The 24,492-nt window shown below is 35.4% G+C and overlaps 1 protein-coding gene across 7 annotated transcripts in view; it reads left to right on the forward strand.

Moving 5' to 3' along the window:
* AUH (AU RNA binding methylglutaconyl-CoA hydratase) overlaps positions 1 to 24,492 on the forward strand; it is a 173,229-nt gene that overhangs the window by 38,670 nt on the left and 110,067 nt on the right. For all 7 annotated transcript variants that reach the window (XR_014018247.1, XR_014018248.1, XM_081262867.1 and 4 more), the window contains one exon: positions 7,599 to 7,685. Coding sequence is in view for 5 of the 7 variants with exons in the window: in XM_081262867.1 (XP_081118993.1) it covers positions 7,599 to 7,685 (87 nt within the window). In the remaining 2 variants the exon portion in view is untranslated. The remainder of the gene's footprint in view (positions 1 to 7,598; positions 7,686 to 24,492) is intronic.

Raw genomic sequence — 24,492 nt, forward strand, 5'->3', positions numbered from 1 at the left:
AATATTTTTAAGTTACATCTGTTTTCCTGTAAATGATATAATTTCATTCTTTATGGATGAATAGAACTCTGTTGTGATGTATATGCCACATTTATTTTGTCCATTCAAACATTGATGGACATTAGGCTGGTTCGATTATTTGGCTATTGTGACTTGTGCTTCTATAAACATTGGTATGCATGCATTATTATAGTATGATGACTTTAGTTCTTTGGGACAGATACCAAGGACTGTTACAGCTGGGTCATGTGGTAGTTCCATTTTTAATCTTTTCAAGAACCTCCATACTGATTTCCGTAGTGATTGTACTAATTTACAGTCTCATTTATAATGTAAAAATGTTCCTTTCCTGCCCAAATCCTTTCCAGCATTTATTATTGCTTATGTTCTGGATGGCTGACATTCTAACTGGAGTGAGATGAAATCTCAGTGTAGTTTTGATTTGCATATCCCTAATTGCCAAAGATGTTGAACATTTTCTCATTTATTTGTTGGCCATTTGTATTTCCTCTTTTTGAGAAGTATCTGTTTAGTTCATTTGCCCAATAATTGATTGGGTTACTTCTTTTCCTGGTGGTAAAGTTTTACACATTTTGGATGTTAATCTTTTAGCAGAGTAGCTGGCGAAGATTTCCTCCTGTTCTGTAGCCTCCCAGTTCATGCTCTGAATTATTTCCTTTGCTATGCAGAAGCTTTTTAATTTGATGCTATCTCATTATTAATCCTTGGAATTATTTCCTGAGCTGTAGGAATCCTGTTGAGGAAGTCATTGCTTGTACCTGTATGTAGGGACTGTTGATCTTATGTCTTATTCTAGGAATTGTGAAGTTATCTGTTTTAACATCTATGTCTTTGATCCATTTTAAGTTGACTTTTGTGCAGGATTAGAGATAGGGATCTAGTCTTATTCTTCCTAGTATGGATAACCAGTTTCCACATCAACATTTGTTAAAAATGCTGTCTTTTCTCCAACATATTTTTTCATGCCTTTGTCAATAATTGGTTGACTGTATCTATATGGGTTTGTTTCTGTGTCTTCTACTTTGTCCCATTGGTCAGTGTGTCTGTTTTTATGCCAGTACCTTGCATATTCCTTTGTAGTGTAATTTGATGTCAGGTATTGTGATGCTTCCAGTATAGTTTTCTTAGAATTACTTTGGCTGTTTTGTCTTTCAATAAATTTTAGTAGTTTTTTTCCCTAGTTCTGTAAAGAAAGTCACTGGTGTTTTGATGGGGATTGCATTGAATCTCTATATTGCTTTTGGTAATATGGCCTTTTATCAATATTAATCTGCCTACCCACAAACATGGGAGTTCTTTTCATGGTTTACTATCTTCTTCAATTTCTTTCTTCAGTATTCTAAAATTTTCAGCGTAGTGGTCTTTCTCCTTGTTGCTTAGATTATTCCTAGATATTTATTTATTTTTTTAGGTTATTGTGAATGGAATTGTTTTCCTGATTTCTTTTTCAGCTACGTGTTGTATAGGAAAGCTGTTACTTGTTTTTCTGTGTTGATTTTGTATCCTGCTACTTTGCTGCATTTGTTTATTAATCTGGAAGTCTTCTGGTGGAACCTTTCAGATCCCTTAAGCTTAGGATCATATTATGTATAAACAGTGTTAATTTGACTTATTTCTTTCTCATTTGTATCTCTTTTATTTCTTTCTCTTGTCTAATTGCTCTGGCTAGAACTTCTGGTACTATATCGACTAAGAATGGTAAGAGTAGAGATCCTTGTCTCATTCTAGGTTTTACAGGAAGAGCTTTCGGTTTTGACCTGTTCACTGTGGTGCTGGATTTGAGTTTATTGTATGTAGTCTTATGATGTTGAGGTAAGTTCCTTCTATCCTTAGTTTTTTTTTTTTTCAGTGTTTTCATCATGAATGGGTGCTGAATTTTGTCAAAGGCTTTCTTTACATCTTTTGAAAATGACTGTGATTTTTGTCCTTAATTTTATTCATGTGGTAAATTATATCTATTCATTTGCATATGTTAAGCCTTGCATCTCTGGAATGAAACCATCTTGGTTATGATGTGTAATCTTCTTAATGTGTTGTTAAATATGATTTGCTAATACATTTTTAATGATTTTTACATCTGTGCTCATAAGGGATATTAGTCTGTAGTTTTCCTTGCTTGATTTGTTCTTATCTGGTTTTGATATAAAAACTGGCTTCTTTGAATGAAATTGGAAATGTTTCACTCTGTTTCATGGAATAATTTGAGGAGCATTATCATTAGTGCTCTGAAGGTCTGGTAGAATATAGTGGAGATCCATTTGGCTCTGGGCTTTCTATCTATTGGAAGCCTTTTAATTTCTGCTTCTGTTTCATTGATTGTTTTTGGTCTGTTTAGGTTTTCTATATCTTCCTGGTTCCATTTAGGCAGGTCATTTGTGTCTAGAAATGTATCCATTTCTTTTAGGTTTTCCAATTTATTGCCATATAAGTTTTCAAAGTAGTCTTTTATGATTCTTTAGATTTCTCTGATGCCCGTGGTGATTTCTCCTTTTTCATCTCTAATTTTATTAATTTGGATCTTCTCCCTTTTTCTTTGGATCAGTTTGGCTAAGGGTTTATCTATTTTGCTTGTCTCTTTAAATAACTCCATCGATCCCATGCTTTTTAAGAAATTCAGCATATCATTGATTCTGGCTTGATTTTAATTATTTCCTTTCTTCCACTGATTTTGGAATTCTTTTGTTCTTTTCTTCCCCCCTGTGGTCTTGAGGAACATCATTAGGTTGTCTATTTAAGGATCTTTTGGATTCTCTCACTGCAGGTACTCATGGGAATAAACTTTCCTCTTAGACTTGCCTTCCTAGTGTCCCAGAGGTTTTGGTGTGTTTTATCACTGATCTCATTTCTTTCTAACAATTTTTAATGGTCTCCCCTGACTTTCATCACCTATGCATCATTTAGAAGTGTATTGTTCAATCTCTGTGCATGTGTTTAAATAGTTTCGGTACCTTTTGTGTGTGTGTGTGTGTGTGTGTGTGTGTATGTGGTGTTGATTTGTAACTTTATTCCATTATGATCAGATGATATATATATATAAAATAGTATTTATTTGCTTAGAGTTGCTTTGTAACCTAAAATGTGATCTGTTTTGGAGGTTTCATGAGTAGCTGAGAAGAAGTGAATACTGCCATTATTGGATGCATTATTCTGTATATGTCTATTCATTTGATTTATAATAATTTTTAGTCTGATGAGTCTTTACTGAGCTTGACTGGATGACCTATCTGTTGGTGGGAGAAGTGTGTTGAAATTACCTGGTATTATTGTACTGGAGTCTCTGAATTCTTAAGTTGAGTTGTATCTGTTTTATGTAATTATGTGCATAAATATTTACTATCATTAGACTTTGTTTGATTGTTCCCTTTACCAGTATGAAGTGACCTTATTTGTCTCTTCTGATTAATTTTGGCTTGGAGTCTGCTTTGTCAGATATAAAAGTAGCTATTCCTGCTTGTTTTCAGGCTTCATTTGTAATGTATGTATGTCTGCCTATAAGGTGAGTCTTGCAAAGAACATGTAATTGGATCTTGTTGTTTCAGCCATTCTGCCACCCTATGCTTCCTAATTGGAAAGTTGAGACCATTTATCTTCATTGTTGTTATATAGAAAGGTTTATTAATTCCTGCCATTTTGATTTATTTTTGATGTTTAATTTGGTCATGTTTCTAATTTGCTTAGATGTTTTTCAAGTGAGATTTGACTATTTGAGTGCTTTGGGGTCTGTTTTTTATTTCTTTTGTTTGTAGTATGTAAGAATTTTCTGTAGTGGTGGCTTAGTAGTCGTGGATTCTTTTAATTTTGCTTAACTACTTCATCTTCAACTCTGAAGGATAGCTCTGCAGGATATAGTAATCATGGTTGATGGTTATTTTATTTCACATTCATTCCACACTCTCCTTGATTTTAGAATTTGCTGAAAAATTAGAATAATTATGATTGGCTTTCCTCTAAATGTGACATTTTCCTCTGAGGCTTTCAATATTTTTTTTATAGTTTTTTATTTGTAGATGAACACAATACCTTTATTTTATTTGTTTTTATTTATTGATGTGGTGCCAGAGATTGAACCCAGTGCCTCACACATGCTAGGCAACCACTGTACCACTGAGCCCCAGCCCCAGCCCCGAGGCTTTCAATATTTTATTCTTGCTCTGTATGTTAGTCATTTTAATTATAATGTGTCTTGGAGGAATTATTTTTGTGTGGGGCTGTACTGGTGATTGACCTCAGGGCACTTGACCACTAAGCCACATCCCTAGCTCTATTTTTTTGTGTTTTATTTAGAGACAGGGTCTCTCTGAGTTGCTTAGCACCTCACCATTGCAGAGACTGGCTTTGAACTCAAAATCTTTTTGCCTCAGCCTACTGTATCCTCCTTGGGCTGCATAATGAATGTTTGGCTAGCAGGCATCAGCATCACTGTACATTTCCATCAGAGCTCTTGGGTGACCATGTACATTGTCAGTGAGTAGGAATCTTTTTTGTTTTTAATCCTGAGCAATAGTTCTTAACAGTAGACTGGGTTTAATGATGTTGTAGACAGATGTGTTGTCATGCAGACTTTGTTGTTCTATTTATAAAGCACAGGCAGAGATTTAATATAATTCTTCAAGGGCCCTAGGAATTTTGAAGTGGTCAAAAGTGAGCATTGGATTCGACCACCAATTGCATTATTCCCTAACAAGAGAGTCAGCCTGTCCTTTGAATCTTTGAAGTCAGAAAATGACATTACTTTTCTATGAAAATCCTAGATGATCTCTTCTTCCAGGAGAAGAGTGTTTCATCTGTGTTTGGAGACCTGCTGGCAGTGTAGCCACCTTTCTGAGGGGTCGGAGCTGGATCTTCTGGGTAACTTGCTGCAGCTTCTCCATCAACACTTGCTGTCTTACCTTCATGCTGTGGAGATGTCTTCTTTCCTTAAACCTTATGAACCATTCTGGGCTAGTTTCAGACTTTTCCAGAGCTTCCTCACCCCTCAGCTTTCAGTGGATTGAAGAGAGATAGGGCCTTGCTCTGGATTAGGATTAAGGATTGTTGTAGCTGGCTTGATTTTTTTTCCCCCCCATCCAGACAACTAGAACTTTATCTATGTCAGTAATGAGGCTCTTTGACTTTCATATCGTTTGTTTATTCATTGGAGTAGTACTGTGAATTTCCTTTAAGAATTTTCTCTTTGCATCCACAACTTTTGTCCAAGAGACCTAACTTCTGGTTTTTCTTAGTTTTCAACATGCCTTCCTAAGCTGTGCTTCAGTGTAAGCAATGTGTGTATGATTCGTATTTTCATTTGAGTGCTTAGAGGGCATTGTAGGATTATTAATTGGCCTAATTTCAATGTTGTGTCCCAGTTAAGTTTGCTTGTCTTATAAAAGCTTGTTTTGTGGTGTCCCAAAATAACAACATCCGAAATCACTGATCACAGATCAGCTTAACAGATATAAGAGCTGAGAAGGTTCAAACTGTGGTAATTACCAAAAGGTGGCACAGAGACACATAGTGAGCATATGCATTTGAGAAAATGGCACCGATAAGACTTTTTGGCACAAGTTGTTACAAACCTTCACTTTGGAAAAAGTGTGTTATTTATTAAATAAAACAGTGAAACAATTAAATAAGACTGTATGTAAATATATATGAATACGTAAAAACAAATACATGTATATTTTTTCCTATTTATTCATACTGTGGATCTTAGGAACCTCAGTATATGATTTTTTTTTTTTTTTTAAATTGAGAACTTTCACCTTTCACTTAAAGGGAGTACTTTATGGCTTTTCTGTGGCATATCTGAATTGTCAGCGTCACTTCTCTTATAGTTTGTGGCCATTGTTAAGTAAAATAGGGGCTACTTGAACATTAACAGCTTGTCTGTAACAGTTCATCTCAAAACTGAGCCCCTAAGTGACTAATATTGTGTTGTGTATACAGTGTGGTTACTCTGGGAAAAAGGGAATGTGTTAGAACCAGAGTTAGGTCTTCATGTCTGGGGTGAGATGGAACAGGACAAAGCAAGGTTTCATCATACAACTCAAGTAGTGCATAATTTAAAACTTAAGAATTCTTGTTTATTTCTGGAATTTTCTACTTAATATTTTTGGACTGTCATGACTGTGGGTAACAAACAGTGCAAAATGAAAGTGTGGATTAGGAGCTATGCACCTGCCCAGTAGTGGGATTGCTGGGCCTTGATAGTTGTTTTGAGGAACCTCCCTGTACTTCTCCATGATGTCTGTACTAATTTGCATTCTTATTCATAGAGCTCAAGAATTCCCTTTTCTTCATTTGCTATCATTTATTTTTTATAATAGCCATTTTAACTGGTGTGAGGTGATACAAAATTATAATTTTGTATTTTCCCTGATGATTAGTGATACTGAAAATTTTTTCATATACTTGTTGACATTTTATACATCTTTTTATGAGAAGTTTTTGTTAACATCCTTTGCCATTTTTTTAGTCAGATTATTTATTCTTTCGCTATTGTTTGCGTCTCTATATATTTTGCACATTAACCCCTTACCGGTTATATAGTTTACATATATTTTTGCCCATTTTGCAGGTTGTCTCTTTACTCTTCTGATTATTTTCTTTATTATGTAGAAGCTGTTAGTTTGAAGTAATTCCATTTGTCTATTTTTCCTTTAGGTAATATTCTTGTTTTAAAAACTTAGTAAGTGGTTATTATCCTGTGTATCTTTCTGTAAATACATGTTTCATTCAGTGGATTTATCTGTATTTATACTCTTAATTCTTTTCTTTCTTGTGTGTGTGTGTGTGTGTGTGTGTGTGTGGTGTGTGTGTGACTTTGTTGAATAACTGTTGCCTAATTTTATTTTTTCTTTTTGATGTGTATTTAGATTACTTATAGTTCTTTGCTGTTCTGCATGTGCTCTGTTGAATGCTGTCTTGAGTATTTTTTTTGTTACATGATAGAGATTTTCTGTATACCTGAGGACTGATGGACTGTATGATGTGTGATTTGTTAGCTCCAGTTCTCACTCCCCTGGGAAGTGGGTGAGTTCACGTGCCCCAGCTCTAGCCATACTTGATATCATATGTGGTCATAATTAATTTATAGTGGATTAAAAAGAGAGTGGATAGCCACATGCATGCCTTGCATCCCCCTCATTTATGAGTCTAAGGTGGTGGTGGGAAGGTAGAATGAATGTGAGAACAAAGGTGCTGGCACAACTCTGTAGTCATTTATGCTTATATGACTGTGTTTATCTGTATTTTTAGTGAATAATTACGTTCAGATTTCTTAGTTTTCCTTTCTACTAGAATAACTGCTGGTATCATCCAAACACGGTCTCTTACTTTAAGAATGTGAAGGGGTCCTGAAGCTAGAAAGCTTGAAAAGTGTTGCTTTAAACATGTAATAGCTGTACAAAAAACCAATATTTTATTCTTGTTGAGAGTGGTCGTCGGGAAGGAAAACAAAGGTAATTTAGTTCCTTTAATAGATGAAAAAATTAGTTGACTTTTAAAGTTTCGTATTAATTTTAAATGAATTTTCAATTCTTTGCCTTAAAATTTGTTTAAAACAAGATTATATTTGTAAATAAAATACTTTGCAGGTGCTGATCTTAAAGAAAGAGCCAAAATGCATGCCAGTGAAGTTGGACCTTTTGTCTCCAAAATAAGAGCGGTGATTAATGACATAGGTAAGCATGATTAAATTCTCCTTTTAGCATGCCAAAGATGATCTTCAATGTCAGGCATAAATAGTTGCATGTTGTCTTTATGTATAAACTTTGGTCATATACTTATATTATTACTCATGGCTAATAACTGGCTAATTTATTTGTTATTTATTTACTTTTAATGTTGATAGCAGCTTTATTCATAATTGCCAAAAATTGGAAATAAATGATTGAACAGACACACAAACTATATATCCATACTAACACAGCATCCTTAGCAGTTGAAAAGAACAAACTGATATGTGCAACAACATGGATGACTGTCAGACAGTATGTTGAGCAAAATGAGCTAGATACAAAAGACTGCATACAATATGACTACATGCATAAGAAATTCAAAGGCTTGTGAAACATTTTACTGTTAAATCAAAATGCTGGTTATATCTAAGGGAATTGGTTACTGACTGAGAAAGAAATGAGCAAAATCAGTTCTAGAAAAATCTGATTAGTGCATTATAGTTATGCATAATGGTGAGGTTCATTTTGACATATTCATATATGTCATGTTTAATTTAAAAAATTATGTGAAATATTTTATAATTACAGATACCTCGTATGTATATCTTTTAAATAACTGCCTACACAAAAAATTTATGGATTTGTATTTTTTTGTTTTTTATATAAATATGGTCATACTATTTCCTTAGAATTATAGTACATGTAGCAGTGTACTTTATTGTTATCAATTTTCAATTTTACTATTACATATTAATGTAGTCTTAGCTAAGATTTTATATCATTTCTTCATTTAATGAACATTTTAGGTTTTAAAAATTTCTTCACTGTTTTTGTTATTTATACTCAATCAGTGAATGACCTTTAATGTGGGGACAAGTGCATCAAGTACTGCATACATGGCATATGTTAAGGGCATTGGAGTGGCAGGCCACTCTTCTCATGCTGGGCATGTGAGTGGCAGACCGCTTACTCACTAGGTACATCTCTGGGCGTGAAACTGTGTTGCGGTCCCTGTGCTTGCTCCACAGCCTGCTCCTCGATTGGTCGCTGCAAGGACAGTTAGCAAAAATTGCATTGGTGGCTGCCTGTAACCTGCTTAGCTACTGCCTGAGTATATATACATGGTAACTGCGCAATAAAATCAGACCTGCTTCCTGCTTGGTCTCCCGAGGTCTTGATCAGGGACTTCGTAGCCACTCTCTCCTCTACCCTGTTCTGTGGACCTCCTCGATAGACAAGAGAGAGCTTTTACATGAGAGACATTTTTGCATAGACACAGAGTATTAAACATGAAGTTGCTATTCCAAGTATCATTTGTTCATTTTTTATTTTGTAAGTCCTATCAAATTGTATCCCACAAATATATAATAATTTATTTATTACAAATTTATTGGTACATTCTGATTATATATAATAGTAGGATTCATTATGCCATATTCTTACATATGCATCCTCCCTAATCTTCCCTTCTGTTCCACTCCTCCCGCTCCCTTCTCTTTGTCAAGAGAAAAGGTCAGCTAAACATATTAATTTGAAATTTTTCAACTAAGACATGCTTTCCCCCTCTGTAAGTTGTCTTTTCACATCCTTCATCCTTTTGTAGGATTATTTAATAAATATTTATTTTAAAGACTTTTCAGGACACGTTGCTGGGGATCAGACTGGGTCCTCTGGTGTGACAGGCAAGTGTGCTACCACTGAGTTATAACTCAAGCCCTAAAAGAATTTTGTCTGTCAATCTTTTGTTCAGTGTGTTACAGATAATGTCTTTTAATGTACCACCCTAATTTGAGTTTATTAGCTTTAAATTTAAAACTTTTAGTATGTGGACAATATAAGGTTCCCATCTTTATTCTTTTTCCTTGAAGATTTTCTTTGTTGATTCTCATACTTTAGTTCTTCCAGATGAATTTAGTACTTAAAAAAATTTTTTTTAAAGCAAAGCAAAGAGGGAAAAAATACTCCGTTGGGTCTTTGATTGGAATGCCACAAAACTCGGACATTTTTATGATACTGAAACCTTTCCAAACATGGTATGCATGGCTCCTGTTTTGGAGGTTCATTCATTTGGGGTGGTGCTCTCATTCATTTTTAAATGACTTCAAGGAAGTTTAATGTTTTTTTTTCACATTGGTCTTGTTCTTCTCCCCCCCACCTCTAGTATTTATTTCTAGTTATTTTTTTAAGCATTTATGCCTTTAAATGTGATCTTCCTCCTCCTTTTATAGCAATCTTATTATCATAGGTCCATAGGACAGTTACTGAATTTTTATGTAGTTATTTATATCAGTCTAGGTTAGTAATAACTTGCATTATTGTTCTTCCTTAATTTGTATTTTCCACATGAAGTGTTCATTGCCTTATCAATCATTATCAATGAATAAAGCATTTTTATCTTTTATTTTCCCACATTTTTATTAGTGCCTTATAATTATACGTAATAGTGAGAGTCATTGTTACATATTTGTACATGCGCATGATCCCAATAATTTAATCTTACATATTTTAATACATATATATTTTTACATTGGCTAAGACCCTTTATAATATTCATTTGTTGCAACCTTATCTGTTTTAATTTTGGTGAGATTGTTAATGTTTTTTAGTTGAGGAAAAAATGTCAAAGTTTGCCAAATGCTTTTAAAATGTCAGTTAGTATTTATTAGAATTTAGCTCAATTAGCCGGTAATATACAGAGTTATCTTAATAATTGACTTACCAGGGCTACGCTGTCCTGGTATGACTAGAATAAGCCCTACCTGATCATTGTGATTAGGGGTGGAGTGGTTTTTAATATGGATTCAATTTTGAATATTTCTGGTGTAATCACAGATGAGATTGTTTTAATTTTGTTTTTTTGGTTACTCTTTTCTGGTTTGTTAAAAAAGTTTATTTTGTGCATAGAGCATGGTAAAGCTTTCCATCTTTTCCTGTGTGGTGTAGAGAAGTACTTTCTTACTTAACTGGCTGGTGGAATTTGTTTCCTCTTGGGGCCCAGTGTGGTTTTATCAGTGTCGTTACTCTCTACCCCTCTTTTTTTGGCTAAAATCTAAAGTTTTTGTGTTGATTTGCACAGTGGTCATGGACTTAATTGCCTCTTCCTCCTGATCTGTGTCCTGTGCTGGTTTGGTCTTAGGCCCCTCCCTGCTTCTCTTTCCAGCTTAAACCTCAGGTTCAGATTCTCCTGAGACAGATAATGAATTTAGTTTAATGTCGATCAGAGAGCTCAGTCTTGGAAGTAAAATTTCATGTTCCCTGTAACTTTTTAAATATTGGATTTTAAATTAAGGTTGGTCTCATTGTTTAAGTCACCCTAATGTTTTTTCCAGAATCTCCATTTATGGTTTCTGAACTTGGAACTCATCTCTGCAGCAGCATTTTTCTTTTCTGTGATATAATATAGCTTTTCTCCTCTACGTCTTGATCTAGTCTCCTTTTATTCTCCAAGAGCTCCTCAGTATTTCTTAATAGTATTTCATTATTGCCACATTTTGGTAGATTTAAAAATTTTAAGGTATCTCTTGTGATGTTCAGTGAGATTTTGAAAGGCATTTAGAAACTTAAGTATCTTGCTCTAACCTACTTTTTTGATACTGGGAATTGAATCTAGGGGCTCTTAACTACTGAGACATATCCCTAGGGCTGCCCCCCTACCTTTTTCCCCCCTAGCCCCTTTTATATTTTATTTAGAGTCTCACTAAGTTTCTTAGGGCCTTACTAAGTTGCTGAGTCTGGCTTTGAACTTGTGATCCTTCTGCCCCAGCCTCTTGAGCCACTGGGATTACAGGCAAGTGGCCACTGTGCCCAGCCTAATATGTGAAAACTAGAGGCAGGCGGACTTTCTTAAAAGAAGTAATACGATAGGCTCTGCAGGCAATGTGATCTCTCTTGCAGCTACTCAACTTTGACATTACAGTGTAAAAGGAGACTCAGACCATGTTTGAACATTTGTATAAGCAAATGTACATGGCTCTTTTTGCAGTAAAGTTTTATGCATACTGAAGTTTTAATTTCATAAAATTTTCGTGTGTCATGAAATAGTATTTAAATTTTTTGTTAGCTATTTAAAATATAAAAAGCATTTTTAGCTCATAGTGTGTAACTAGAATGAAATTAAGCACTGACCACCCTCCCTTTTTAAAATCTCAGTTTTCTTCGTTTTTTTTTTTTTTTTTTAAGGGAGAGGGAGAGGGAGAGGGAGAGGGAGAGGGAGAGGGAGGGAGGGGGGGGAGAGAGAGAAAAAACTGTTTAATATTTATTTTTTAGTTTTTTGTGGATACAACATCTTTATTTTATTTTTATGTGGTGCTGAGGATCGAACCCAGTGCCTTGCACATGCCAGGCGAGCGCGCTACCACCACATCCCCAGCCCAAATCTCAGTTTTCTTCTAATTTCTTTATTTTTCCTCATTTGAAATTAATTCTACCTTCCATTCTTTTAATTTGTTTAGTTTTAAAATTGACAGGTTTCCAGTTCTAACTTGGACAGCTTGCTTCATGGTTAGCTCAGGAAATTTTCATTGTTATTTGGAGACTTAAGGGTTTTAAGTCCTTTATATTCTGTGGTAGGGAGCTTAAGATATTACACTTAGGGATTTGCATTCTTGGTAAGATTTAGGAACCAGAATGGAGCATAAAACTTGCTAATGAGTAGAGGGATAGAAGGAGTAGGAAGAAAAAACAAAAACCAGAAGTTCCTATAGTCTTAAAAAATGGAAGGACAGGGCTGGGGATATAGTTCAGTTGGTAGAATGTTTGCCTGCCATGACAAGGACCTGGGTTCAATCCCCAGTGCCACCAAAAACCAAAAACCAAAACCAAAACAAAAACAAAAAAAAAAAAAAAAAAAAAAAAGAGAGAGAGAGAGAGAGAGAAAAGAAGCATACAAATTAAGAACAAACTAAGTAAGATGCTGTTGAAATATGGCTAATGGTTACCATTAATATCAGTCAGTTAAACTTGCTATTAAAGTTAAAATCCCCAGTTATGTGTTGTTAATAATGGCAACATCTTGTATAGCTATTTTTGTACCAGAAGATTGCTAACCAAAAGAAATGGATAGGTAAAAAAAAAAAAAGTCATTATTAATGAGTTACTATATATGATAAAAGGTTATTTTTCAGGAAGCATAACCCTAAGCCTGTGTATATACAGATAAAATGATACGGAAAAATTGGCTAATTTATTATCATCAGTGAAATTATAATCATTGTGGATAATTTCAACTCATCTCCTTCAATTTATCATGAGGTTAAAACCACAAAGTTAATAAAGATAATGATTTAAACATGGTTGCCAAGTTTGGTTTAATGAACTCTTAACCCCAGATCAGAGAAAACTATTGTTCTCATGAATACAAAAAATGTGTTATCCGGCCCCCAAAGTTTGTTAAATTTCAGAAAATTGATACACAGAGACCACGTTTGCTGTTCACAATATAGGTAAGTTAGAAACAAAATATGCCAACATAGAAAACCAAATATTTGTCAATTTAAAAGAAACTATTAATTAGCTCATGAGCCAGAGGAGGAACTGTAGAGGGGGGAAAAAGAATTCTAAGCATAAATCATTAGGCCGAGCATGGTGATGCATCCTGTAATCCCATTGACTCTGGAGGCAGAGGCAAGAGGGATGCAAGTTTGAGGATAGCTGTAGCATCTTAGTGATACCGTGTCTCAAAATAAAAATAAAAAAGAACTGGGGTATAGTTCAGTGGCAAAGGACTCCTGGGTTAAATCCCCACTACTGAGAGAAAAAAAGAAGAAGGGGAAGAAGAGGATTGATTGTTGTATATTCAGTACATGAGATTTGGCCAAAGAGTTACTTGAGGGAAATTCACAATCTTGAATTCATATGTTAGTAAGAGAAAAATCAGTGACAATAAATAACTAAGCTTTACCTTAAAAAGTTATTTTGAAAAGTAACCCAAGAAAGTTCAGGGAACTTTCAGAGGCAAGAAGACAGATATAATAGAGAGGAACAAATTCTCAGCCAAGCCCTTTCAAGGGAGTACAAGGGAGTACAGTGCATTTAATAATACATACACTGCAAATGAAAAAGGACAAGATTATAGACACTGTAGAGATTGTGAAGATAAAAAGAAAATGTCTTGAGAAAATTGTGCCAGTAAACATGAAATTTTGGTTTCAGTGGGCTGGGTATATAGCTCAGTTGGTAGAGTGTTTACCTAGCATGCACAAGTCTCTGGGTTCAACCCCCAGCATCAGAAAACCAAACCAAAACAGAACAAAAGCAAACAACAACAACAACAAAATGGAAGAAATTTTGGGCTAGAATAGTTTTAAATGTTGAAGATGTACATTTCAGGCATTTTGCTGAACTTGCAAAGAACAGATCATTACAATCTTACATAAATGATTCTACAGTCAAGTCTAGTGAGAATTTACTTCTAAACTCATGTTTTCACATCCGTATCATCATTTTATACCTGTGTACCCTTTATACCTAAGTATAAAAGAAACAGTGGGAGAAAGGAATATGAGGAACTCATCTATATGAGTATAGATGAAATCTAGCTGGTTGTCAAAAAAGACCAAGGAATGTAAGGGTGGTTTCTATTTGAAAGAATTAATTTTTATTTATGATATTTAGCAATTAAGATAAAGCATAGATTGAGAAAAAGCATTTGAGAAATATCAACAGGTATTCATGAAAAAAAGCTCACAGTTAATTAGAAATAGAAGGAAACTCCTTAGCCCTGTGAAAAGCATCTGTGAAATGTTAGAGGCCATTTTCTAAAATCAGTAATGAGGTAGGAGACCACTCCCATCACCATCTCTGTCCAGCTCTGTTCTGAAGTCCTGTCTGTATAGAAAGGTAAGTAAAGACTGAAAAAGAAGAAGTGACACTGTCCTGAGTCCTCTACATCAAAAAGCTAAAAGGATCAACTGGGTACAGTGGGACACACCTGCATTCTCCTTACTCAGGAAGCTTTGGCAGGAGGATTGTAAGTTTGAGGCCAGCCTAGGAGACTTAGTGAGACCCTGCCTCAAAATTTAGTTTTAAAAAAAGAACTAGGAATGTGAGGTTCTGGGTTCAATCTTTGACGTCGCAAAAACAAAAACAAAAACAAAAAAAACCCCTGCAAATTCTCAGCATTGATTTAGTGAGGAACATGAGCAAAAAGCAACCCCAAATAGCCAACTACTTCTACTACAGTAGGAGGAAATGAGGAGGTCTTATCTTATTAGTACTCAAGACTTATTTTAATGACATAGAAATTAAGGTGACACATTATTTGCATTGTGATAGACAGGTGGCCCACTAGGGTGGAACACTGTCTGATTGAAGCTCAGGCCCTGGGGAACAAATTTGGGATCTGTGCAGGTAAAAGAAGATGAGAGGCACAGTTGGGATTGTAGACATGCTTTATTCAGAGGCAGCAGCCACCCCCAGCCTGAGTCTTTGCATAGGCCTTTATTATATGCAGGCCAAACAAGGAAGACACAGCGCCAACAGGTTACATCTGCATGCTCACGAGCAGATGTTTGTGACCTTGGGTCCATATTGCTGAATGGAGGTGTTTATGACCTGGACTGTATACTAAAACATAGCTGGTCAGAAATCTCAGTAAAGAAGCCTAACTGTGTAGCCATCTTGGATCTGACCCACAAACATAGAACTCCAAAACAGATCCACCCAAGTAGGGAAACTTCGTTAAGAAACCTGTTCTTCAAAAATTACTGTACATAAAATAGAGTCACAAACTGGGAGAAAATACTTGAAGCAGGTGCTAAAGGATTTGTGTATATACATTTGCACAGAGGAATGGACACTCAATGAGACCACAGCCTTGTGGTCAGTAAGAGGGCACCACAGAAAAGGACTTCACACTAGAGCAGGAGAAGGGGGTGAACCTGGAACGATGATTAGCCTCATTAGTAATTGTGGAAATGCAAAGTAAGACCACAGTGGAAGGCTGTTCTGTCCATAGCATTATCCAGAAATGTTTAAACTTGGTACTGCTAAGAGCTAGTGAGGAAGCAGATCACCAGGAAGAACATTTGATACACTTCCAAAGGGAGATAAATTGGTCAAGTTGCTTAGGGAACCAGGTTGATATTGCCTTACATATTAGAATGTCCACATTTCATGAAACTTTGTAGTTTACTTTTTAGGGGGCATTTACCTAGAGGGGTGACTTTAAGCCTTTTTGCTAACCCCATCTACTGTTTGGACCCTTGAACACATAGTGCTGGGTGAGTATCAAAACTCATGTTCTTTTCCTTGTGTACTACAGTTGATGCTACCCTATGCTATTTTTTTTTAAAGCCTAATTTTGATCTACTAATGAAAGCTTGGTATTTGAATTTGAAAATACATTGGTCTATAGACATTTTTGTATATGTGTCCTAGGGACGCTTACATTGTTAATAGCAGAAAGATGACAACATCCAAATCTCGATGACTGGAGAATGGGTGAATGTTTTTTGTATATTTGTACAATTAGATACTAGTCAGCATTGCATATAAATGAATAATATACCCATGTAAGAGTATGGATGAATATTTGAAGCAATATGATTTTTTTTTTATAAACAGCATGGAAAATCAAACAGTTTATAGTTTGTGGATGTGTAAATGAAATCACACTTGTACCTAAGAAAAATTTGAAAAAGATGAACACGGGTTTGGCAAGTGTTGGTTTCCTTTGGGTTTGGGAAGGCAGGTGAAGAGAGCAAGTGGACAAAAAAGTATTAGCTCTGACCTTGATGTACTTGGAGTATTAATTATATGGGAGTTGTTGTTATTATGCTTCATTATGTGTATGTGAATATATTCTTCATATGTGCCAAGTTAGATCAAACAATTTTTTAAGATTCATATATATTGAGTCCTGAAGACATTTCTTATTTATTGAATAGTTTTATTTTTCTTTTTTCTTATATTTTTCTTATTTTCAAGGAAAGCCAAAATTCTACATTTTCAAAAATATTTTCTAGTTTTAAGGCTTTTCAAGGGAGAGAAAAAAATCCATTTTCAAGCTTAATAAAGTGGACTAACAGACCAGACATTGCAGGAAGAACATTTGATACACTTCTTATTTCTTGGTCCTTATTTCACTAATTCTTCTCATATTATTTGTTCATTTTCTGAGAGAAGAGCTTGCTAGATTAATTTTTTCCTTGGGAGAAGGTGGTTTGGCTGGTGGATGGTCATGGATTTGGTGGCAGAAGATCCTGCCTATTCTTATGGGGCTCCTTCATATTCAGACCCAGTGGTTAAGTACCCTGAGTATGTGTTGCTGGGGCCTGCCCACTCTGCCTCAAGGTGGGTGTTAAAATTTCAGGCTGTGAAGCTATAATTTTATTTTGCAATTGTAGTATCAGTTATGGGACAAGTCAGGGTTTATCCTGCCTTTTGGACATCACTTCCCCCTCTTGTCCTGTGAAGTTTACATTTCCCACAACTGGAGACTGTCTCTGTGGGTCTGAGGGGCAAATAGCCATTGTAATTTCCTGTGCTCTGCTTGTTTTTAGTGAAAGATTCTGAGGAACTTGAAGCTGCTGAACTTACGTGAAAACTAGTTTATTAAAATACAGATCAGAAAGAAGTTCCTTATTTTCACTTACATTTTTCATGTTAGTGTTCCTGACTTCTTAGAAAGTCTGTTCTTTCTAAACAGTAACTCCAAAATCCTAGAAAAAAAAATTCATTTATTTTGTTTTTAAAAAGAAAAGTGATGTGGCTTTTTTGACATGCTTCATTCAGAGGAAATGGAGAGTTATCAGATTCCTAAGACATTGATTATTGTTACAAGTCTCTTCCCCTCTTCAAGTATGAAGTATCTCTGTTGAAAGTAACAAATCCATTATTTTGAAGTATTAGGCATCAGCAAGGAAACACAGACATAGAATGATTAGAGTCTACAAACATGGTACTTTCCAGGGCTTCCTGGTGTACACCTTCCTTGCAGGTTTTCCTGGTTGTGGCAGGATGTGCATCACAATGGGGACCAAAATTATGCAGATTAGCAGTATAGAGTATGGAGAGTCGACATGTTACTTGTGTGTCCACTGATGGCCATTCTTATGTATTTACTTCTTTTTTGTGGCACTCTAATCTGTGTTAGGCATGTACCCTCTATCACTGAGCTACGTCCTGGTCCTCCTCCTTATCTTTAGCAAGGATTTAGATTAGTTGATAGTTCATGCAGAGCTAAGAAACATGTTTGAAATTCTGTCTTAGATACAAACTCTGAGGAGTTGGGCCCAATTCTCTCTTTTTGAGGCCTTCAACAATTAGTACTTAGTAATGAAGATATATTTAAAATAGTTTTTCACTCAAATATTACATTGTAGATTCTAATGTGAGGTAAAATGTTGTTTTTCTGAGTGATCTTGCACAGTACTCCTTCAAAATGTCAGGAATTTCCAGCTTCCTATTCCTTTCTCTGATGAAATAAAATTGCAGAAACTTTCATTTAGCTTTGTAAATGTAGGCTGAATTTGCTTTGAAATGCAGATAATTACCTTAAAAGGGGCAGATTTTGAATCCTCTGCCTAACTAAAGTCTTTTTTCTAAAGATTTTGGTAAAAGGTTTTATAAAAAGAAATAATTTTTGAAAATTTTGTATTCTCTGGTTATATTTTCTTCATGTGATTGAAATTCTACAATTCATGTACTTTTTTTTCCTATCAGAAAAAGTTGTATTTCTTTGTCAAATACAAAAAAGATATCTTTGTGCAATAGATTAAAAAATCTGTATGAAAAATCTGATGTAAATTTTATGGGATAAATCTCAAGGGGGGCTTTTCATTTTATTTTTGTTATTGTGTTTTTGAATTTTAGAATTGGGACATATTTGAAGTTTAGAATTGAAAGGCTTAAAGTAGCATGAAGTAAGTCACTAACAACTTAAAACAAATTTACCTTAGTATAGTAGATGCACACACATGTCAAACTTATCTGGGCTGCCCCTGGCAGAGATTTTTACTGGAATCACACTCTACTTATGCCTTAGCCTAGCTGTGTTTGTGCAAGAAAAATTTCTTTAAGGTTTTGTTATCTATATGATCTTTCCTCCTCCTATATTTATGTTAAGCTTGTAGTTACATTATATCTCACAATATAATGGGACTCTCAGGATGTCAAAAGATCCTCTGGGCTTAACATTTTTCACGAACATGTAAGATGTTTATTTTCTTGTAGAAAAATTGCATTTTACACATTATTAAACTGAACTCCTCTGAATTGTTTTGTTATAAGTTTACAGAGGCATACTGGTTGAACAGAATCTCTTCATATGGATTCTAATCTTCTGCCATCTGGTACTTTCCATATCTCCTCCCTGTTGTAAGAAATAAGTGGACTTCATTTTTTGCAACCCTGCCTGGTAACTAGCATGGTAACCGGTACATGGTAGGCAGACCCAAATACAAGGGCAAATGGGCTGGGATCCAGCTGGGGCAGACATGGGAGCCAAAGGGTAATTCTTTCTTCCTGTCTTCATATTGGACTTTCTCCTGGAGTTTCTTTCAGTTTGCCTTTAACTAATATTCTAAGAATCATGCTGAAACTTGCCTGCATCTTAATTTCTCTTTCTATCCCCGCTCCCTTTTAATCCTGTTATGTGAACGAGGATGATAGCATGAACATGGATGAAGCAGTTCTTGGATGGGGTCTGCTGTTGGAAATTGGGACAAACTGCTCCTTATCTAGATGGGGGTAGCAGGTGTAACTTAAGAGTTAAAGTTTACATCCAAGTGGAGATTTTAGACAAGTAGTCAGATTTGAGAGGCACATTTGGGAGTCATCAGAATGTTGATGCTCTGCAGAACTGTGGCACTGGTTAAGGCACTTGGGGGTTACTGTAGAAAGAGGAGAACCAGAAAGATAGTCCCACCAGAGTCTGGAGGGAGGAAGAATCCATTTATTTGAAAGAAAATGTTTTAAGGGGAGTTAAATGCCCCTGAAAGGTCAAACTAGATGACGGATAAGAATTGCTGCTAGATTTTGCGTCATTGTTTTCAGTGACATTAACAAGCATTCAATTTTATTTATTTATTTATTTTTTGTAGAAAGTTGTTAGGAGTTTGGGACAGCTGCTTTCTTACCTGGGAAATCACAAACACGCTGCATTTCTTGGGCAGTTTTGGGAGTGTACTCCCCTCTCCCTGACACTGTAGTCTGACTATTGTGTTTTTTTTGTTGTTGTTGTTCTAGGTCCTATTAAGAAAAAACAAAAATCCTAGTTATTTTTAAAATATCTTGTTATAGATGAATATTTCCCATGAAGTATTTAAGTATTATATAAATAAAATTATTTGATAAGTTTTCTCTAAAAGATATGTATGTACATTTCTATGAAGTATAATATCTGATTTATTGTGGCTTAGAAATAATAGTTTCTGACATAAGATCCAGTATTTCGGCATGAATAAGGCATGCATAATTTTTGACTGAAGTTTCAAGTGTTGTATTTGTCACTTAACACATTTAGTAGTTGTAATCACTTTAATTATATAAAAAGTTACTAAGAAATATACTTATAAAAGTATAAATCTACTTAAAAATTTTCCTACTTATTAGCATTTAGAGGTTTATGAGTAGTGAATACTGAAGAGTGTGCACAAATTTGAGGTATATCCCTTTTAAACTGTTCATTTGATTTAGTGTATCTAATACTAAACAGAAGATATAGAGATGACTGATTTTTTTTTTTTTTTTTAGATTTTGGTGATTATCACCATTTTATATAAGTCATAAGTTTTTTCAGGCATTTCATTTTTATTTCACTTTATCTGAAATAAAGTGTAGCTTATTCTGAAAATAATTAGTACCACAGTAACTGTTGTCATATCATTTGGGAGGTTGTATTTTATATTTATATATATTATATTTTCTTTCTCTAAGTGATTGACTTTTATTTTGCGTATATTTTATTAAGAATTACTTAATTTTAGAGATTGCAAAATTGACCCATCTGTGAGATAGACAGTATATTTATATTTACTGTGAATTTTGCATTTGTTTGAGGGTCAAGAAAAAGTTTTAAAATATTAAGTAATGTAGTTAAATTATGTGCAGTACAGCATATATTTTACTTCTTCATTTTCCTAATTTGAAGTAAAGACTGGAAATGCAAAGTGCTGAATTATGGTGTTTGAAAGATTGGTTAATAGAGCACGCCAGCTAATTGCCTTGATTTGTTTTCCACATAGTGAGTTACAGATCTCGATTTTAGTTTTCTTTATCCTCTTGCCAAGAATGTTGGAAAATGAAAGCAAGTGTCTAGAAGTCAATTATTTTCTGAGTTGTTAACATCTCTGCCTTGTTGAATCATAGCTAAGTTTATATTTAAACTTGACAATTTATGATTTACGACAGTCCTTCCTTGTTTGCAATTTACTCACGTTGTGACTTTTGCCAGTTTGGGGAAAAATTGTACTTTTTAAGTAGGAGCAATGGCTTAAGCAAGCTGTGTTGTTCCAGAATATTACTCTAGAATTGGACAAGACCAAAAAAGGAATTCACTAATTATTTTTGGTTCTTTTTCCTTTTTTCCCCTCCCTCCATCCCTCCTTCCCTCTCTCTCCCTCTCTCCCTTCCCTCTCTCCCTCTCTTCCTTCCCCTCTCTCCCTGCCCCCCCCTCCTTCCCTCCCTGCCCTCCCCCCCCCTCTTTTTTCTTTTTTTAGGTATTGGATATGGAACCCAGGGTTGCCCTATCATTGAGCTACTTCATTGAGCTACTTCCCTAACCTTGTATTCTTTTATTTTGAGACAGGGTCTTGTCAAGTCGCCCAGGCTGACCTTGAACTTGCATCCTTTTCCTGTCTCACCCTCCTTAGTAGCTGGAGTTTTCAGGCACACATCATCATGCCCAGCCTTTTTTCTGTTGATAGTTTTTAATTCCTTAGGAATATTTGAATGTATGTTTATTATAAACATTTAAACTCTTCATTGCCGTTTCCTGCATCTTTCTCTTACACATAAGTAATCATTGCTAATGTGTGCATTTTTAGACCTTTCCTTGACTTTTGCATGAAATGTGTATATATCAGTAGATAGGAGGCTCTCTTTTCCCTCCTGTTACCCTTGTAAGGATTGGGAGTTGTTTTCTCCGTACTTGGCTGGGGTTCCATACCTGGCTGTTTCAGGGCTCTTACTTCCTTTTTGTGATGTTCTGCTTGTAGCTAGCTGGAGTTTGCTCTGTGATCTGGGTGGAGTCATTTTCTTGCTAGATGAATATAGGTCCTTCACTTGTCTAAATGGGGTGGTGTTAACCTTCCTGTCATTATGATTTTCTGTAGTTTATGATTTTGCTTACTTTACATTTTGAAAATTATTTTAATTGTGTTCTATATTTTCTGTTTATGGGTTTTATTTCAATAACGTGAAAGAGTTGTATTTTTGTACTACCTTATCTTTATTTTATGAATTATACTTGATCCATCCATTGTTTTGTTTAGAAAGTTCTCTTGACTTCCTACTCCAAGTGATGACCAAATAAGTATATTTCTATTTTTAAATTTTTTCCTCCTTTCTTTCTCCTATTATTTTTTCTTAGCTTTTAAAATAATTTTTAACTTACACATACCTCTGTTACTTGGTTTATCTGTCTGAAATTACATCTTTCCATCAACCCTTATTTACAAAAGATTATGAAATCAGTATACTTTTCTTTTGTTGGCATTAGCATTTTCTTATCAAGTAGGTCAATTAATTTTTAAAAATATTTATTTAGATATAATTGACATGCCATGAATTATACATTGACTTATGAAAAAATATATCCATTCTCTGCAGAAATTTTATCACCCTTTGTAATCCCTTTCTCTTGCTCCTCTCTACCTTTATCCACGTGTCCCTAGCTGTCTAATAGAATTTGCTTTGTCTCTATCAATTAATTTCCATATTTTAAGATTTTATAAAAATGGAAGATAGTGTTCATTTCTGTATGTCTTTTTCACTAGCAGAGAGTTTTTTTTTTTTTTGTTAAGTTCATTGATTTTGTAGCATGTCGATAGTTTCTTTACTGAGTAGTGTTTCATGGTACAGATAGACATATAGGTCGTGACCAATTCTGGGCTGTTATATAGACATTTGTGCCTAAGTGTTCATCATCTTTATATTTATGAGTCATACCCCAAGAATTAGAGTGCTTCTGGCTTCCTCCTGTTATTGGTGTTAATCTGAGTGAAGACAGTATGTTATCCTGTGGGATTATGAGACTGTTCAGGTTCTCTGCATAGTCACCCAGAGCTCCTTAAATTTTAATTCACTTATAAGTCACCTGAGAGTCTTGTTAAAATGCAGATCATGGTTCAGCAGGTCTGAAGTGGGACTGAGTTCTACATTTCTAAGAAGCGTACAGGAGTTGCCAATGCCACTCTTTGGGTAGCAAGGGAAAATGGAACTCAAGAGGTACTGAAGCAGAAGTTTGTGCATATGTATTTTTTCTGGCTAGGTCAAAGTTAACTACGTACGGTGTTTTTATTTATTTATGTGTGTGTATGTGTGTGTGTGTGTGTGTGTGTGTGTATGTATATGTATATGTTTTATCAGAAATAGATGTAACTACATTTGCCATGTCAAGAAACATTTTAAAAAATGCTAGGAGTTGGAACCACAGGTAAAGTTATTATATTACTCAGTTACATTACTGAATCATAACTGTCAAGATAAGTGGAAATGTGTGGTGACTTAACCCCACCCTGGCCTCTCATCTCTGCATTTACCCCAGAGAGGCTTTACTTTTTGGGAATTTTGGTAGGGGGAGATGCTCTGGCCTTGACCTTTCCTACTTTGGAGGCCTATACTGGGACACTGACACAGTTCTCTTGTTGGGGATACCCAGAGAAAACTCAAGGCAGAACTCTATTAGTCAGCTGACTAGCCAGTTTCCCGTGTTCCCCAGTTGGACCCGGTGAACAGAGATTTTGGTCTTAGTACCTACAGAGCCAGTGTACTGGTCACTTCCCACAGCCTCAGCATTTCCCTGTTCTCAGGGCAGAGGTCCTTAGAGGAGGGCGGAAAGATGGCATATGATGTGGATGCTTTTCAGGGGCTCTGGGTCTGGGCTGTGAGAGGTAGTGACAGGCAGTAATGGGGAAGAGCTGCACTATCTGTGCTCAAATTTTAGTGATGCCAGGTGAGTAACAGCAGCTCCCCTGTGCCTTGGTGGCCTCATCTGCAAATTGAAGGTCTTTGTTCTTACATCATAAAGCTGATGAGAGGTTTAAATAAACTTTATTTGTAAAGTTTTTAGGACAGTGGCCACAACATAGTAGGCACTTTATATGTATTTGGTAGATTAAAAGGTACATACATAGAAAAGAAGGGGAAAGTAGGCGGGTTAGTGATAGGCTTAGAGAAATTAAGCAATATTTCTCATGTCTCACAGTTGTCTCAGTGACAGATTGACCTGAAATTCAGCATCTGAACTCCCCACTCATGGCTGCATTCTGCTGCTTGCTGCCTGGCATTTATGTTGATGACCCAGTGACTGAGTTTAGACTTTGACAGTTTCCTCATTTGTTAGCAACGTAAAGTGAGCATGAGCTTACAGTACCAACTTAACCACTGTTGAACTCCCATCCAGGACTCCGTCTTTGATGTTCCAGTTGGCTATTGTCAGTAATAAAGCAGTGGATCTCATTGTAGCTATATTATCAACACTCACTTATAGGAAAGAATGGGTTCTTTTCAATAGCTGAATTGCTTTTTTAAAAAATTATAGGAAATTACCATTTATGTCATATTGCGTGGTTTTATAAACATTGTATCAGGTTTTTCTAAAGATGCTGAGGGAAACAGGGTGCAGTGGCACAGGCCTGTAATCCCAGTG

Source organism: Spermophilus citellus, assembly GCF_964194105.1.
Source record: "Spermophilus citellus genome assembly, chromosome: 12".
NCBI classification, from domain to species: domain Eukaryota; kingdom Metazoa; phylum Chordata; class Mammalia; order Rodentia; family Sciuridae; genus Spermophilus; species Spermophilus citellus.